General features: G+C 35.0%; 4 protein-coding genes across 4 annotated transcripts; 2 read left to right on the forward strand and 2 right to left on the reverse strand.

Moving 5' to 3' along the window:
• Positions 1-95: 95 nt before the first annotated feature.
• LOC123195227 (synaptotagmin-5-like) lies at positions 96-4,102 on the reverse strand. Its single transcript, XM_044608883.1, has 13 exons — positions 3,860-4,102; positions 3,670-3,774; positions 3,505-3,555; positions 3,247-3,367; positions 2,900-3,027; positions 2,695-2,796; positions 2,521-2,595; positions 2,267-2,346; positions 2,010-2,160; positions 1,685-1,918; positions 1,200-1,493; positions 973-1,086; positions 96-610 (listed from the first exon to the last, which is right to left on the reverse strand). The coding sequence occupies exons 1-13, from the start codon at positions 3,962-3,964 to the stop codon at positions 464-466; spliced, it is 1,707 nt and encodes a 568-aa protein (XP_044464818.1). The 5' UTR covers positions 3,965-4,102; the 3' UTR covers positions 96-463.
• A 3,508-nt stretch (positions 4,103-7,610) lies between these two features.
• On the forward strand, positions 7,611-9,417 carry LOC123194237 (probable glycosyltransferase At5g11130). The gene is made up of 5 exons (XM_044607390.1): positions 7,611-7,660; positions 7,881-7,884; positions 7,915-8,066; positions 8,310-8,664; positions 8,746-9,417. The coding sequence occupies exons 1-5, from the start codon at positions 7,626-7,628 to the stop codon at positions 9,415-9,417; spliced, it is 1,218 nt and encodes a 405-aa protein (XP_044463325.1). The 5' UTR covers positions 7,611-7,625.
• A 740-nt stretch (positions 9,418-10,157) lies between these two features.
• On the forward strand, positions 10,158-13,331 carry LOC123195286 (probable glycosyltransferase At5g25310). Its single transcript, XM_044608949.1, has 4 exons — positions 10,158-10,465; positions 10,668-10,840; positions 12,037-12,388; positions 12,599-13,331. Exons 1-4 carry the CDS (start codon positions 10,235-10,237, stop codon positions 13,262-13,264), a joined length of 1,422 nt encoding a protein of 473 aa, XP_044464884.1. The 5' UTR covers positions 10,158-10,234; the 3' UTR covers positions 13,265-13,331.
• Positions 13,332-13,704: 373 nt separating this feature from the next.
• Positions 13,705-16,731, reverse strand: LOC123194310 (ACT domain-containing protein ACR2). Its single transcript, XM_044607483.1, has 7 exons — positions 16,647-16,731; positions 15,834-15,927; positions 15,594-15,760; positions 15,415-15,482; positions 14,643-15,338; positions 14,444-14,548; positions 13,705-14,169 (listed from the first exon to the last, which is right to left on the reverse strand). Exons 2-7 carry the CDS (start codon positions 15,902-15,904, stop codon positions 13,792-13,794), a joined length of 1,485 nt encoding a protein of 494 aa, XP_044463418.1. The 5' UTR covers positions 15,905-15,927; positions 16,647-16,731; the 3' UTR covers positions 13,705-13,791.
• Positions 16,732-17,768: the final 1,037 nt, after the last annotated feature.

Here is a 17,768-nt window from a genome sequence, read left to right on the forward strand (position 1 = left end):
TTCTCTGATGCAATTCTGATAGACAGGTACGCGCTTAAGCTGACATGAGATTTTGCTTTACTCATCCTGATTCAATCTTTTGTTTGTCTATAAGATAGAAAAAAAATCAACCAATAAATTCAATATAACCAACAGAAAGTCCACTCTTTACAGCCTGGCATTGTACATTTTTAACCGTAACTTACTCAAAATTTGCTCCAGAATCATGGAAAAAACAGTCAGAATAGTGTCTCAAATATACAAGGATTGGCCTGAGATTAATTTTTTTTATCTTCAAATTTTTGCTGCTCTAAAAAGCCAGATACGAGGAAAGCACCACTCAGCATGCTGCTTTCTTCTTTAAATTTCTTTGCAGATTGGCATTGTGGAAATTTCATTGGCCCTTGTTGTTAGCAGGACTAAGGATATGCTAGAATTGTAAAATCTATTGGCATGAAAAAGTTTCTGGTGCCACATCTTTTGATCAAGAGTCACGGAATACTAGTTGTGGTGTCCACTTGAGATTCAAAGAAAGCTTCCCTTCTTTGGTGCCATCTATGGGAAAAGAGTCCTGAATCTCACCTTCTAATATGACCCTTGTGAGTGTCATGATGACTCTCCCCATTTTTTCCTGAATGATTCATACAGTGAAATAGTTTAATCAGAGACTTTGCAAGATAGTTTAAGATGCAGATGTAGAAAACAAAATTTGCAGAAGATTAAATATGCGTATAGATTCAAGATTGGACTATATTGTTGAATATCTGTTAGGATTTCAATTGCAAAGTATGATACTTGAATCCTACATTGGAAAATATGGATTTCTAGTATGGGATTTATATGATTTTAAACTTTCTAATCTCAACAGTTAGTTTTTGAAACATGTTTTCTTAAATTTTGTATCATTTAGTATTAGAACTACTATTACTCCCCAACAATTTGTCCTATACATAAACATGAAAGAATATGATGAAATTAGTATGACAATGTTACCTTCCCAAAGGTGTCATGATCATACAGTTCCATAATTAGCATTTCATGTTGTCCATCCTCCACAACAAATTCAAATGTCTGATTCCAGACTGGATTCAGGGTGTCATTTGCAACCTGAGCAAGCAAGAAAAGGGTAAATAAATGTCTCTCACTTGACTGCGAGGACCAAAATAAAATAAATCTAAAAGAACAAATGAGCTTCTATGATTCAAGTTTCTAAATCTCACTCTAGTCTTTGCTTTTGCTCCAGATTTCTTGAGTGTAAGGACAACAAAGGGATCAGCCTTTCCCATCAAATCTACTTTTGGCAAGTTTTCAGCAGATATCACTACAATAGATAGTACTCCTCGCACAATGACTTCTTTTTTCTTTTGACTTGCCGCCTCAAGATCAGGCTTCTCCTTTGCAGTTCCTGGTGTCTTGAGGGCCTTCTCCAATGCGGTCATCGAGGACTCAGCACTAAAGGGGTTTTCATAGTTGCTTTCTGTGCCAAAAGGACAGTATAAGAGCTCCAACTGCACCTGGTCCAGATACAAAATTTGTACAATCAGTGGGAAGGTAGAAAGCAGAATGACATGTTGTATGCATTGTTGTTTTATGAATTGCTACAGATGTCTTTTTATTGCTGCTGCTTCCTCATCTCAAGAGTACCTAGTTTGAATGCTGCAATCATTTATATGGCTATAGAAAGAAAGATGTTCACTGTCCTCACCTGACCCCTATTTTTATTGTCTCTTTGGACATCCAAATCCTTTAGCAGTTTCAACCATATATCCTTCACTTTACCAGGCTCAAGGTCTCTTAATGCAATTTGAGCACAACCAATAAGTTCAGCTGCCTTAACCCCACCTTCATCATCGAAGATTCTTACTGTCAAGTGTTGAGTTGCTGGATCTTCAACAACAAACTCAAAGTGCTCATTCCAGATTGGATTCAGTTGGTTATCCTGATTATATATAAGAGGTTACATACATTCCTCGATTGATTTTTTTTTTTTTAATAGGGCAAATTTAGGCATAGAAGATAAGTTTCCATACAATTATTTTGCTGGTTTTCATTCTGTTACGTAGTGGGCGAACAAATACCACAGCAAAAGGATCAGATTTCCCAATGAGGTCTTTATTTGTTAGCTCCTTTGCTTGAACAAGCTTCACATCTAAAGTCCCAACAGGCTTCAATTCCAAGTCACTGAAACATAAAGCAATCATATATGGCATCATTTAGCATGTCAAATTGCATCTATCAGAGCTGAGTTGAGAGAACAAATTAAGTGCCTGTAAAGTTATGATGATACCTGTAATCCCCAGGTAATATGGGTATAATTTGCCGAACAGGCCAAGTAACTGAATCTTCAATAGCATCTTTTATCATTTCCTGTTCAGAATTGTGTGAAAAATTAGTCAGTTATATTCTCATATATCCTTTAAGTTTCAATCAATGTTCTATTGATGCATTGCAATATGATCTGTGACATTATTATCGGGTAATTCCTATCATTCTACAGTGAGACATAGCATTCTTTACAGTGAAAAACAAGCTCATTCAAACCTCAATAGCAAAGGAGATTCCTGGGATTGCTGATACGTCACCACCAATAACTTTAAGTGTGAAATCCAGATCTTTCTGTATGTAGAAGCAAAAGAAGAATTTAAGTCAGCAGAATTTTCTTTTATTCCCAATTTATAATATAAGCTTCAGCCTTCAAGAAGAAGGTTGAAATACCTTTTCTCTCAAGGAATAAGAAACAGCTCCGAAACATGGAAACTCATCAACAAGAGGCTTGAAGATTAACCTGAAAACCCCGGTGAACCCAATGTTCTTCACCTAAATTTTCCATAATACAATAAACTAGTCATGAGTTATGAACAAATCCTGTAATGGCTCTGGTTTTTGAGGCTGAGAAACAATGAAGAAAATATTTTTTTACCTGTATAGGCAATCCAACACCAACTCTGGTTCGAATATCAAGTACAATATTTGGATTTCCATCCCATTGCATTTCCAACTCCACGGTGATTCCATCAGCTCCACTTTCACTTTCGACAATCGAAACCCCTGTAGAAGACAAGATTCATTATCAAATTCTATTCACTAAATAAACTTATATTATTACATTTGGTCCAATAGCCCGATTTATAAATATTTTGTCATTGTGATATTTAACCACTTTCCCAAAAGATATGAGATGTTTATAAAATATCAAACATCTCTATCGTGATTTATTGTTTTTGGAATTGCGTAGAGGTCTTATGTATAAAAAGAGATCAAGCCAACCTGTAAATTGTGGAGCCACTGTACCGAGGGTCAACTTTGAAAATGTGAGAGATTGTAAAATACTGGGTCTATATTGTTCAAGAACCGGCTCAACATTGCTCTTTATCAGCTCCGATGCTGCCTGTATAGGCCATTTTGACCGCGAAAAAAAATAAAAAAGGAAATTTGCTTCACGTTATGAATTATTTATCACGACATAATAATAACAGTTTATCTTAAAAATCATGAACACAGACAGCGATGGCCATAAAATCATACCTCATCAATATAAGGCCAGAGTTTGTCTAGCTGATGATTAAGCCAAGTTAACTGCAATAACCAAAAAAAAAAGAAGTATCAGTATCGGGATCATGACCAGCATTGTAAAGATGATGAGAAAAAAGATGCATAATTGTACGTTGCTTGTGATTCATTTGAACTTAACTTTTGTCGCTGTGAAAAGACGACCCAAGGAGGATAAAATTCAGGCGGAATAACTTTTCTTGAATCCTGCACAGTCATTCTCGCAAATGCTGCCACTATCTTTGCCTGCAAAACATGCACTTTTATATATCAAAAACAACAAAACCCAGATACAAACACGCATGTACATTTATGGTAACTTGGAACCTACCAATTCAGAACGACGCCTGGATCTAAAACTCTCAAAACGAGCGAACATCACAACCAACCCAACACCGAAGCAGAGTCCGAAGAACAAACCGTAAAAGAAGGACATTTTTTACCCGAAAGTTTTGAAGACTTTGTGAGATTTGGTTGACAGAGAGATAGAAAATGACAGAAATTGGATCGAAGAAGAGGAAGAAGAAGAAGAAGAAAAGTTGTTGATAACGGTGGAAAAGCGAGAACGTGTATGTATTTACGTAGAGAAGAAGAGAATATTAGAATGTGAAGATTGCGTGGCCTGTGTTAATTATTACATTATTAATATTAATTAATTAATTAATATTATTTCAAGTAATCCTGATTTGGAAAGAAAGAAAGTAATATGTGCTCTTCTTTTGGTTTCTATTTTGTCATTCTTCTTCCCTTCTTTCTAGTTAACCCTTGTTTGTTGCTTCTCTGTTTTTCTTTTTTACTCCACCGCCCCTATAGTTTCACATATTTATTTTATAATCTTATATTTACGATATATTCATTTTAAACAGAGATAGATTGGTTTGGGCAAAACCAACTATAATTAAGGTTCAATTTGAAATTAAGCTCGATTCACTTGGCTAATAAATAATATTATAAAAAAATAATTAAAAAAAGAATGAAAAAAGTTATTAACAAAAAGAATGAAAAGAGTTCTTAATATCGAACTTAAATTTTTTTAGTTTATATTGAGTTAATCAATAATTTGATCCTAATTTGACTAAATAGATATAAGATTTATGAGCTCCCATGTAATGTCTATCTAAATAAAATAATCATTAACTTGATAAAAATAGTTAAACGAATATGATAAAAAGATTATTTTAGATATGGTATTAATTAGATTTGAATCGAATCTAAATAAGACCAAATTCAAGATTAACAAACCAAGTCAGAAATAAACTTATTTAAAAATAATTTATTTTTATTTGACTTGAATCAATTTGTTTAAGAAAACAAGTTTATTTTAAACTCAAATTCAAGTTTAAATAACTTAAATCAAATCTAACATTATATATTGTTTGTTTAATAATATAAGATGGAGCTAAATTTAAAAGGAAAAATTGGAAGAAAAGATCTGGTAGTTGACAGGATGGCGATGAAAATTAGGGTTACAAAAGAAAGGGTATTTCCCTGGAGCGGGTCAAAAAATTACTGAAAACAGGGATCTAAAGTGAGGTTGAGGGAGATGATAGGTGGCACCACAACAACTTCAGCCTGTCACGTGTTACGGTGAGACGCTGTGGTAGCGTCAACCTCCTTGGCACGTGACGCCATTTGGACATATTATCCGGTTTTGATGGTTTTTAGTTCGATTGGATTGGATTGGAAATGGAAGGCATGAAACGACAGAGTTTGCTGGTCACCTTCAGCCAGGTGGTGTAACGTAAAAGTGACTCTCACGTAGAAGCTTGTCGGGTTGAGGACTCTATTGATTTTTAAAGGGAGGAATTTGACCCGAATTTTGGAAGGTATATTTATTTAATAAAATTATATATATTCACTTTAATTATATATTTATATATATTATTATATGATTAAATAATTTTAAATTAAAAATAAAATAATATTTAATTATATGATAATATATATAAATATATTATTTAAAATAGATAATCGAGTATTTGTTATCAGCATATATTTTTTTCTTTTTATATTACTAATTCTTTTGCTAGTTAAAAAAGGAAAAAATAACAAATCACCCATGGACTATTCATATGTTGACCCATGTGAGCTGGATTGGGAAACAAGCCTAAGTTTAAATTGAAAAAATTTAAACTTGAGTTTGACTTGAAATTAATCTCTCATTGTTATTGTATTAAAATTCATCTTATTGACAAATTTTCTTTTTTTCTCTTCAATAATACTTAACCACTCAAATGAATCAAATTTGACTTAGAGTTGACTATTACGACTTTAAGTTGAGCTTGAACCAATTTTTATCCCGAATTAAACTTATTTAATTTCACCATTTACCACAACGTTTCCTAATTTGATGGGGGTGGGAGATGAGATGAGAGCTAAAGCAACAACTAGGCTAATTTAGCTAAGTTGATGGGAGAAATGAGCCCAAACAATAGTTGGGCGACCACAACATCTCATAATTTCATGGGAGATAGGAGCGGGAGTCAATAATTGGGCTGAGAGAAAATGCCTAAATAATAATTGGGCTTGTATCCTTTATTCAGAAGCCCATTACACTATGAATATGAGCCCGTGAACCTACAAGATTGTAGAGCTGGTCCATCATCCGGGGCAGGCTCATTTTTTGATTTAATCACAACAAAATTTTAAAGCTTGATCATTATGCCCTGACCAAAGAGTTTATTGTTCAAGCGATATGGATTTGTAATTGGTTGAATCAGTTTGGTATATTGAAGCGATATGCGAATTCTAAAATAAAGCCTACCTCATTGTGTTAAGATATTTACATTATGAAGCTACATAAACAGAACATGGTTGAAATCTGAATTTGGTTTTAAAATAATTTGATTTTGAATTCGGGTAATTAAATTTGAAGTCATTGATTATGAATTCACCCAAATTGGTTGTGTATTTTAAGGCTTTAATAGTTTTTATATGGATTTTCTCTTGAAAGAACTAAAGAAGAGCATGTTAAATCGATAAAATAACAAACAAACGCAGGAGATCTTGTTTTTTTCTTTCGGTAATGCATTGTGGCATGTAATATGCAATGAATACTCTTATACTATAATTCTCTCTTTACATTTCCAAATCATGCAATTTGATAAGCATGGAAGAAGGTGAAGGTTTGGAAAGCTTTGAATAATAATAATAATAATAATAATAAACAAAACCCTTGTTTTAGTTTCCTTTAGGAAGGAAATTGTTGAGTTTGTTTCGGTTCTGGAAGTATCATCAGCCGAAACTTGTTAATCAACTAAGCATCTAAGCACTATTTTGATAATTCATTTCAATTGCATTGCATATATGGGATGATGAATTCTATCTACTTTCACCCACTCTTATAAGTGTACTAACTCAACTAACTAGAGACAGTTTGTATAATTATTATTAGTATTTTATGATACAATACAATACGATGTAAATGGAAAATGAATTATATATTAAGATATATAAAAAATTAATATAATATAATGAACGTATCATATAATACAATAAATATTACTAATACAAATCAATACGCATTTTTAGAAAAGAAATTTGAAATTTCAAAGATGTTTGTATTATTTTTCAAGATAATAATAAGATAATTAGAATATTTTATTATTTTATCATTAAATTATATGTAAAAATAGGTTTTAAATTTTCGATAGAAACTCCTGATACAATCTTAAAATCTTAACAGTGCAAAGATGTTTAATTGGTGCATGAAACTTGATTAATGTTCTGTTGTGAATGTGTTTAAGGTTGCAAACGAGCTGAATTTGGCTCAATGATTTGTTATTGCTGACGAGCTGGGTTCGGTTTGATTAGGTTACAAATGATCTAAGCTCAATCAAACACCTTAAGGTGCTGGCGGAAACATATATTTGTTTTGTACCATTATGAGCAAGCGTGGTCAATTCATATCGCAATAAATTTTGATTTGTTATGTATCCAGTATTCATAGGGATTAGGATTCGGAGCGAAATAAGTGTCCCAGTTTCAGTTTCATAAATAAACTAGACTTGTACTTCTTCATTTATCTGATGATGCTGTGTACCAAATCCCCTATTTCACAGCGCAATATCAAATCAAGTACTTCAAACTCTTCTTCAATGGCCGACTTCGCTTGTACTCCCCCTCTTTTACTGTACCTTACAATCTTTCTTATTCTTCTTTTCTCTTCCATCAAACAACACTTCCATCTATTCCCTTTTTCTCATCACAGGCTTAGTTTCCAAGAAAACACAGACGAACTCCCCAGCATTCATTCTTTTCCAGTTCCTGTTGAGTTCGCTTCTCGTGGAAGCAACAACAATGGTAGCAATGTAAGCACTCACAATGATACGACTGTTTGAGTGGAGAGAAAGAAAAGTTTGTTTACTTTTTTATAATTGGGTGCAGAAGAAGAGCCAGTTTGAAAGAATGGAACATCGATTGGCGAGAACAAGAGCAGCCATATTGAAGGCTTCACGGTCGCATAATTACATATCAAACAAAGAGGAAAGATTTGTTCCAAGGGGTTCAATCTACATAAACCCTTATGCCTTTCATCAGTTAAATTTTCTTCCCTTGAAGTGTTATTTTCACTTTCAAGTCCATTTGAATTATACCTATCAAATTTGAAGTTAAATTATTTTTGAATTGATTTTGAATCTGTCCAATTCAAATCCAACCCTAAATAGCAATAGATTAGTGTAATTATTGTCAATTAATAATGTCTTATCCATGTTTAACTTCAATCTCAACCGAGTTTATATATTTTGACATATATTGTGATATATATAATTTTTGAAAAGGAGCCACATAGAGATGGAGAAGCGATTTAGAGTGTGGACATACAAGGAAGGAGAGCCACCGCTGTTTCACAAAGGGCCAATGGCTGATATCTATTGCATCGAGGGGCATTTGATTGATGAATTGGAGAGTGGAAAAAGTCCTTTTTCAGCTCGTCATCCCGACGAGGCCCTTGCATTTTTCCTCCCCGTTAGCATCTTAAATATCATTGTATTTGTCTACAGACCTTACACCAATTTTTCTCGATCTCGCTTGCAAAATATTGTCAAGGATTACATTGACACTGTCTCCGCCAGATATCCATATTGGAACAGAAGCAGCGGAGCTGATCATTTTCTTGTTTCTTGCCATGATTGGGTAGGTTTTTACGTGTGATGATTTTATTCATTGATGAAGTTTGATTGTGATGAAATTATTAGAGTCTTTACGACTCCACAGGCACCAGATGTTTCGGCTGCTCACCCGGATCTTTACAAGTATTTCATCAGAGGTCTCTGCAATGCCAACTCCTCCGAAGGGTTCAAGCCGGCGAGGGATGTGTCGTTGCCTGAAATTTACACGAGACATGGATCGTTGAAACCCACTGTAGAAATCAACCAGCAAGCCTCGTATAACCGCTCCATCTTTGCCTTTTTTGCTGGTGGTGCTCATGGTTACGTTAGAAAGCAGCTATTTTCTTATTGGCAAGAAAAAGATGATGAAGTCCAAGTTCATGAATACCTTCCTAAAACATTAAACTATGCCCAACTAATGCATCAAACCAAGTTTTGTCTCTGCCCGAGTGGACATGAAGTTGCGAGTCCTAGAGTGGTGGAGTCTATAATTTCAGGTTGTGTTCCGGTGATTATTTCCGATAATTATGTGCTGCCCTTTAGTGATGTGTTGAATTGGAGCAAATTCTCTGTTCATATTCCTGTAGAAAAGATTCCGCAACTCAAGAAAATTCTTCAAGGTGTTTCTGAGGATGAATATTCAGAGATGCAAAAGCGGGTTCTTCAAGTTCAACGACATTTTTCCCTCAATCGACCTGCGAAACCCTACGACATTTTGCACATGGTGATGCACTCGGTGTGGCTCAGGAGGCTCAATCTAAGGCTTCCACCTCTCTAATAATGCCTAGACCACATGTAAACTGATAAATCCAATTGTTTAAAGGTTATTATCTGAGTTCAATTTTAAATATTTAATTTGATATTATTATATAATTATACGGTATTTTATCTCAATTCAAAATTTAACATAATTTACCCAATTAAATACTCACAACCACATACTTACCAATTGTTGGTAACTTATTTATACCTCACTTTGGACTTATTTTGAGACTAATTTATATAATACTTCCGTCGAAGGTTTTGAAAATAATTTTCTATATTTTTTATCATTAAATATTGAAGCTAGCTCTATTGAGAGTACTATTTTTTAACCCAGACTGGGCATCAAGGAGTTGGTTCGGGCGTATTCTGGTATAATCATCAGTTAATTAAATATTAATTTATGCATTAAAAGTATGTATTAGATTTTATTTATCTCTAATTTAATTTAATTTGACATTTCTTTTTACGTGATGATGAGTTTGAGCGTAGTCTATCCAATCCAATCCAATCCAATCATGACAAATACTAAAATAAAATTTATCCTTAATTCAGATGATCAACGTGTTTCCGTAGGACTGATTAAACCACGATAGGGAGCAGTTTTTCCAACTGAGAGGGGTAGCAAAGATTTTGGTAGACCGTAGGCCACAAAATCTTACCAAAAGGTCAAATCCGTCATTTTATCCCTCTTCACACATTTTTCAGCTTAAATAGACTTTCTTTCGGTGAGACTCCTCGCCATTTGAAGCTCTCTCAAGATAATTTTTCCCCTCGGGGAAACAATTTCTCAGCAACCAAACACCAATAGCCAACCTAATCCTGTATGTAGAATGGCATCTTTGGTGGCGTCCGTCCTCTCATTCTGTACTCTGGTTTTCATCGTCATTGTTTTGGTGCTTTCAGCTGGCTATTTTAGTTCCTTCATGAGCCACTCATCGTTCGAAATGGTTCGGTTTCGTAGAGCCGCATCGTTGTTTGATCTTCAAAGCCGAGGAGCTCATTTCACTGCATCTAGCGACGGCGTAACTGTGAATTGTTCCAGAAACTCAACTCCTGTTAAAGTAAGTTCTTAAACATCACCGAATCAATGAATATGATCCGGACGATCAAATAATTTTCTTCTAAGTTGATTTGATTGCGGTATTTTATATTCTCTTTCTGTGTTTATTTTAGCTTCTCTATATATTTCATGATCAAACACCTGAGACTCTGGAATAATCAGGACTTTCAATGAATTTATTCCATGAATATCATTTATTACAGAGAAAATCATTGTCGAAAGGGATCAATAAAAGAGAGAAGCTGAAGCAAGGGCTTGCAAGATCACGAGCTTCAATTCGGAGAGCAGCGCTGACTCAGGGCTTTTCTTCAATAATCAGAAACGAAGAGATTCTTCATCAAGGGGACATCTACCGTAACCCCGGAGCGTTTTATCAGTAAGTTCAAAATTTTTAGACTCCGATAAAGCATAAAAACGTGAGTACCTGCTTTACTTCTAAGTTACCACCAATATCGCAATTAGTTCCACTTATATTTCAACAATATTATATGAAATCCTAAGAAATATAACACTAAAATACACAAATTCTTCACTAACAAAATACAAATAATTAGATGGAAGACTAAAATGAACAAAATTAATCATAAGTAGAATAAATTCATTATGAATAAAGAATATTACAAAACGTAGAAGAAATTATCGCACACTCTCTTTTGTTCATAAATACAAATTTTATATGCAAATATTCGTGAGTCGTATTTTCACAACAAATGGCAGGTGTATTACAATAAATTGCTCCAATCCACATAGCATTACCAGTTATGTTTGACCAGATTAATATGTAAACAAAATCCTAACTGTTGTATTTACTTCATTATATTCAAAAAAATCTGTAACATTGTTGCCATAGATCTCCTTCATAATTCATCTTTCAAATCTATACTTCTTGAATTTATATAACCCCTTGCAAAATTAGAGTCTTCTTCATAATTGTGTGTGTGTGTGTGCAGCAAAAGATTTCTTGCATCTGAAGCATGATGCCGGAGGTATTGTGCGCATTCACTCATTATTTGTCCTTTAGTCATGGACTTTCACTGTCAATTAATTACTCGCATGTATGAATCATAGCTACAGCAAAAAAGCGGGCGTTCTTTGCTCTTCAATGTCTCTATTAAATTACTAATGGTGCACTGTCATTGCCCCACAAAAAGTGTCCTTAGAAAACAGTGCTATTTTTTTAATATATACGTGTAACATGTTACCTACCTAAGATAACATAAAAAAAAAAATTATATAATTTATAGTATTTGAATTTCATTAGTATGTTAAGACGCTAAATGTCGCATTTAGAATTATAAATTGTCGAAACTATAGCCAAGAAACTTGTGACATCGATCAAACAGGTGATCCTCCCTGCCAATCAAATGGTCAGCATTTTTCTGATTGGTTCAACTTAACCTCCTATTTACATGTCACTTTTTAACGGGCTTGTCGTTAGATTCATGAAAATGGATTTAATTAGAAAAATAAGTGCTAAAATTCTTTGCTCTTTATCAATAACACTGTCACTTAGTAGTATACATGACACTTAAAAGCATCTACTGGTGCATGTTTTCGTTTAAAATTTGGCAGGAGTTATGCGGAGATGGAGAAGAAATTCAAGGTTTATGTGTATGAAGAAGGAGAACCCCCCATGGCCCACGACGGGCCATGCAAGGAAATGTACTCAATAGAAGGAAGGTTCATAAACGAGCTGGAGCATGGTACCACCAAGTTCAGGACAAGTGACCCTGATCGTGCTCACGTTTACTTTTTGCCTTTCAGTGTGACTCTAATGGTGGAGTACCTATACAAACCTCTTTCATATGATACTGCTCCGCTCCAGCGGTATGTAGCGGATTATGTGAAAATGGTGTCTACTAGACATCCCTTTTGGAATAGAACTAGTGGCGCTGATCACTTCATGCTTGCCTGTCATGATTGGGTGAGTTTCTATCATCCATTTCCATTATTATTATTTTCCTTTTTGGGCTAGAACAGTTTGGTGTCTACTTTTTCTAAGTTTGTCGATTGCTGATTACATAAATGTCTAAAGTCAGTTAGCTTCTAAGCTAAGATGAATCGCATTAGCTTTTACTTTTTGTTTGAAGAATGATGATCTTGATCAGAGGCTTGCATTATTTTCCCATTGCAGGGTCCTTTGGCGTCTGAAGCCAACCCTCAGCTCTACAACAGATCCATCCGAGCCCTCTGCAATGCCAACTCCTCCGAAGGTTTCAACCCCCAAAAAGATGTAAGCATCCCCGAACTCCACCTCTGCGGCGGCTACATACCAACCAAGCTTCGAAACCCACCACCCTTAACTGAAACGAGACCTCATCTTGCATTCTTTGCCGGCGGAGTCCACGGGCCAATCCGCCCCATCCTTCTGAAAAACTGGAAAGGCCGTGATAATGATATGAAGGTTTTTGAATACCTCCCAAAAAAGCTGGATTACTATTCCTTAATGCTGCAATCAAAGTTTTGTCTGTGTCCAAGTGGGTATGAAGTGGCCAGCCCTAGAGTTGTGGAGTCCATTTATGCAGAATGCATACCGGTGATTTTGTCAGAAAATTTTGTGCTGCCTCTAAGTGATGTTTTACGATGGGAGTCTTTCTCGGTACAGGTAAATATATCAGACATTCCACGACTGAAGGAGGTGTTGAGGTCAATTTCTGAAGAGAAGTACATGAAGCTTAAGGAGAATTTAAGAGCTGTTAGGGGACATTTTATGTTGAACATACCTGCTAAGAGATTTGATGCGTTTCATATGATCTTACATTCCATATGGCTTAGAAGGCTAAATATTGGATTTAGCTGATTAATTATTAGCTTCCACTTAATTAGACTTATTTGAAAATTAGTCAAAATATACGAAAATATATACTTTCTCATCTTGTATTACTTGTTATTAGTCTAGGATATATATAAATAAAAAGTTAAGATCATTTATTTACAATAAAAAGTAAAAAAGTTGAAGTTTGAATTTAATTTAAAAACAATTAAACTTTGAATAAGACGAATCTAACCTTAGATATATACATTATTGTATTGTATGATTATGATCATAACACCTAATATTTATTTATACAAGGAATATGTAGAATTTATTAGGTAATAATTGCATACACTTTCATTTGTGATATATATTTTTATGAAATCTTTTACATCTTGAAGACCATCATCAGTTTTCTATCCCGCTTATTACTTTGATTATTAATTGTAAACACATGAGTACTTTTAACAAATAAGATAGTTAGAGAAATAAAAAAGTGAAGTATTATTATTCATTTATTTACTATGAAATAGTATTTACATGAATTTGCAGAAACAAAGAGCTAGTAGAATTCACTTGATGGGAACAAAGTTTTGAGAGAAACGTTCGATTTGAGATTTAAGCAAGTATCCGAAAGAGAAACGGGATCTTTCAGCTGCTGCTGGTGAAGTTGGAATATGAGTTGATGATCTTGTTGGTGTTGATGGGGTTTTTGGTGTTTCATTCTTGACTTCAAGATGAATGGGACCCATCTCTTTCTTCATTGATTCAACAAAATCCATGCCTACTTCATTGCCTGAGATGTCTCTCAAATAGAAAGCATGCACTGACTTCTCTCCCTGCGTTGCTACGTCTGCTCTAACAACTGCTAGACCATTCTCTCTAAGAACTCGAGTTATATCAGATAGTAATCCTACCCTATTCGCTGCTCTTAGCTCTAGTCTTACTCCCTGCAAACCAATCAGTCACACAAATTATTCTTGTTACAGATCTTGAATTCCAAGTGGATTACCAATTAACTGGGTTTGACTCTTCTTGACTAATCCAGAAATAGGGTTAATCCGAACATATTATTTCTTTCAGCTCAAGCTTAAATGATCTTGAATCAAGGGATTGCGATACCAGGTTAGAAATGTTGGGGCCTTTAAACTTCTAGTGTTAACAAATGAGTTACATTATATGCCCTTTGCTTGTGTGTGGATTATTTATTTCAGCAATGCTCACCTCACAAACCCGACGCTCAATAGCAGCCTCTAAGCATTTTATCACTCTTTCCTTTTCACTTTCTGTGTTGAGGGCATACCCGTCTACATGTCGTATGAAGTATTCCTGTAAAGAAGAAATTGAGATATAGAAGAAAGGAAATGGCAGAGAAATTGTTAGGAGGTGGGACGTTAAAGAATATATATACACACACACATACCTGAAAGGCGTAGCCACTGAGGGAACCAACAGAAGCATGAAACACAACATACTGCATATCAGTGAGTGTACAAACAGTGTCAAACATGAGTCTTGGCCTATCTTTACACTCAACACTCACTATTGAATATCCCTTTTCGTCACAACTCTCAATTGACACAACAGTCTTCCGTCCACCTTCCTCATCACTGTTGGATCCCAATCCAATCATGGTAGACAAACTCACGGGCTCATCTGGGCCATCAAAATCTCTAACAGAAAGCATCAATTGATGCAACCTTCTTTCCACATCAGTCTTTAACGTTCCATCTCCTCCAGGGCTCTTAACCTCTTGCGGAACGGGATTGATGTGAGTCTCACTAGGGCTTTTCTCCGTGGTGGCGCGTAGGACATTGCTGAGGTGGAACTCGATGAGAGCCAAACGATTAGGGTCGGCAATCGGACTGCCGGTGGACTGATCAGAAACGTAAGCCACACAAGCTAAACGATCATTGTGGCTCCATGCATGCGCTTCCACAACGTTACAGTGAAGTTGAGCTAGGGCAGCTGATATCTCAGAAAACAGACCAGGCCGGTCGGTTCCAGTCATTTCAATGGCTGTGTGCTCGCTAAGGTGTTGCTGGTCGTAAACAGCTTTGTTGGCATATCTCTTTGGCGTTGCCGAGCCTGTTGTCGTCTCGCTTGTTGTACCTATCGCCTGCATGCACATAAAAATTTTTGCCCTAAAATATGAACAGAAAGAACCCATATAAAGATAAAAGATAAATTTTTACCTGCTGGATATTATTGATGAGTTTCTGGTCTGTGAGTTTATTGCCATGCTGATCTTGGACATGAAACACTTGAATAATAGAATTTATCAGTTAGGGTTTAGTGAAATTTTATGAAACCCTTGAAAATTTTAAGAAAAATTATCCATTAATATTGAAAATTTATGTATATGTTATATTACCATCCATAAACCAGCCTGCATCTAAGGAAATGTAGCCCTTTTTAATGGTGAGATTCAAGTCAGTCAAAACTTGGACCAGTTCAAGGAGGAGGCCCTGCTTGTTGACACTGTCCACCTTCACGACAGTGGATTCTTCCAAGCTTTCATTGTCAATGGTGACTCTACACCTGCAACCCAAACGACAAAATTGTCTGTCATCTGATTATTAATTTCTGAAGGATTCCGAATAAGACTGCTTACGTTGGGCCATATATTCTCTCTGGGAGATTATCAAAATCAGGATCAAAGTAGGGCCAACAAACTTTCTTCATGCCGCAAAATGAAATAAAAACACCTGAAATCGGGGCAAATAAAAATAAAAATAAGGAATTAGAAGTAATGGTTAACATCAAAGCATGACAGCGGAAAGTGCCTGAATATATATACTCAGAACTCCATTGTTGCACCTATCAGCTAAAGTTTAGTAGAATTCAATGAAAATTCTCGTAAGGTTAAATTTTTTATGCTAAAAATTACTCTTCTCAATAACCTTGCATCAGAAGTGCAATCTGATTATCTTTGTTCATCCAGACGAAAAGAAAAGAAAAGAAAATTACAGTGTGGCTTCTGATATAACCCGGTGAGAGTCTCGTTAAAACTAGACAATGCAGGCCTTCATAGAATACAAAAAACGACCAGTTTCATTATAAAACGAATATAGAAAGATCATCATCAGAAGAAGAAGAACAAGGAGAAATATTATATATAGCTTAAGCAAATATGTGTGTGTGTGTACATATATGTAGATAGAGATGGATATGGATGAGTGAGGAATACACAGATGAATCAAAACACCCAGCTCATAATTAAAAGCAGCAATCGAATGGTTGAGCAAAAGCAGAAGAGAGAGAAGGATGAATGAAGAAGAATTCAGTCTCTCCCTCTCTTTCTTTCGTTCTCTGGAAGATGATAGAGAAGAAGAAAAAAAACAAAAACAAAAATTGAAAAAAGGAAGCGACAGTTTTTCATCCCCAATATAAGAGTGGAAGAGGAAAGGAGAGGAAGGGAACTTACTGCTATTCTTGGGTTTGTGAATTGTGATTGAGAGTGTGAGTAGAGACAATTAGATTATAAATAGATGAAAAAACGTGTGAAGGAAGATGATTAATGGATGAAGACGATTCTTAAATCTTAGAAATGAAGTTAAATCTCACAAGGGACACGTATAAAGTCAAATAATATTTATCAGCCACGTTTTGCATTGATTTTTTCTTACTGTAATTAATTAGCGTGAATTTTTTGAACATGTTCCCAAAGTATTTGGAGCCACATGATTTAGGGAAGACAACAAATTATTTAAGTGTTGAACTCGTGCCATTTTCTCTTTCATCTCGTCTCTATTATCTACCACAGTACAGTGCAAGGTTTTAACTTTTACCCCCCATTTTCTCTTTCATCTCGTCTCCTCATCTCTCATACTCTGCACCCAACTATACTTAACTTCCTTGCCTTGCAATAATATTTCATAGGAATGAATATGATCCGGTTTGAGTTCGAATTTAAATTCGAATCAAATCTAACTTTAACATATAATTAAAGAGAAATTTGAAACGAATTGAGATCAAATTAAGACTAATTCAATCTCAATTCAAATTTTAAGTGGTTAGTTTAAATTAATTTAAGCAAATTAAAAATATCATCAAAAAATTATTAATAAAATAAGTAATATTATCAATTAAATAATAAACAATATTATTGGAGGAAAATTTGAAGCGAAGTTGAGCCAAACTACTGACCTCTATCCGAAATTACCCCTATGCATGTAGAATGTATGGAGATGTGATGTGAGGAAAATGCAGCGGGTGGAATAGTGTTTGTTGACTGACTTTTAAAGCAGAAGAATGACAATTCAATCAAGGTTGGCTTGGCCACCACAACATCAACTTTATCATCTTAGATTAAGTTACTCCGCACATTCATGAATTGAATTTGACTAAGTAAAATGTCTGGTTTCGTGATCAAATCACAACTTTCTTGCTGCCATTTGCATCCAGATAATATATCATTAGCAGCTGTCATACAGATTTACGGAAGTCTCTACATTCATGCACGTGTTGATTTCTTACGTTTTTATTGGATTCGAGGATGATTACACGGATGCTAATCATTATCCACTCTTTTCTTCTCACTAAAGAA

Source organism: Mangifera indica, chromosome 13 (assembly GCF_011075055.1).
Source record: "Mangifera indica cultivar Alphonso chromosome 13, CATAS_Mindica_2.1, whole genome shotgun sequence".
Lineage (NCBI taxonomy): Eukaryota > Viridiplantae > Streptophyta > Magnoliopsida > Sapindales > Anacardiaceae > Mangifera > Mangifera indica.

Coding starts and splice junctions, on each gene's coding strand:
- LOC123195286 (XM_044608949.1), top strand. CDS start 10,235: ATGGCATCTTTGGTGGCGTCCGTCCTCTCATTCTGTACTCTGGTTTTC. Junction 10,466..10,667: donor GAAACTCAACTCCTGTTAAA/GTAAGTTCTTAA, acceptor CATTTATTACAG/AGAAAATCATTGTCGAAAGG. Junction 12,389..12,598: donor TGCTTGCCTGTCATGATTGG/GTGAGTTTCTAT, acceptor TTCCCATTGCAG/GGTCCTTTGGCGTCTGAAGC.
- LOC123194310 (XM_044607483.1), bottom strand. CDS start 15,904: ATGAAGAAAGTTTGTTGGCCCTACTTTGATCCTGATTTTGATAATCTC. Junction 15,483..15,593: donor TGCAGGCTGGTTTATGGATG/GTAATATAACAT, acceptor CTATTATTCAAG/TGTTTCATGTCCAAGATCAG. Junction 14,549..14,642: donor TCAGTGGCTACGCCTTTCAG/GTATGTGTGTGT, acceptor TCTTCTTTACAG/GAATACTTCATACGACATGT.
- LOC123194237 (XM_044607390.1), top strand. CDS start 7,626: ATGGCCGACTTCGCTTGTACTCCCCCTCTTTTACT. Junction 8,067..8,309: donor AACCCTTATGCCTTTCATCA/GTTAAATTTTCT, acceptor ATTTTTGAAAAG/GAGCCACATAGAGATGGAGA. Junction 8,665..8,745: donor TTGTTTCTTGCCATGATTGG/GTAGGTTTTTAC, acceptor ACGACTCCACAG/GCACCAGATGTTTCGGCTGC.
- LOC123195227 (XM_044608883.1), bottom strand. CDS start 3,964: ATGTCCTTCTTTTACGGTTTGTTCTTCGGACTCTGCTTCGGTGTTGGG. Junction 3,028..3,246: donor AGTGGCTCCACAATTTACAG/GTTGGCTTGATC, acceptor TGTCTTCTACAG/GGGTTTCGATTGTCGAAAGT. Junction 2,161..2,266: donor ATATTACCTGGGGATTACAG/GTATCATCATAA, acceptor TTTATGTTTCAG/TGACTTGGAATTGAAGCCTG.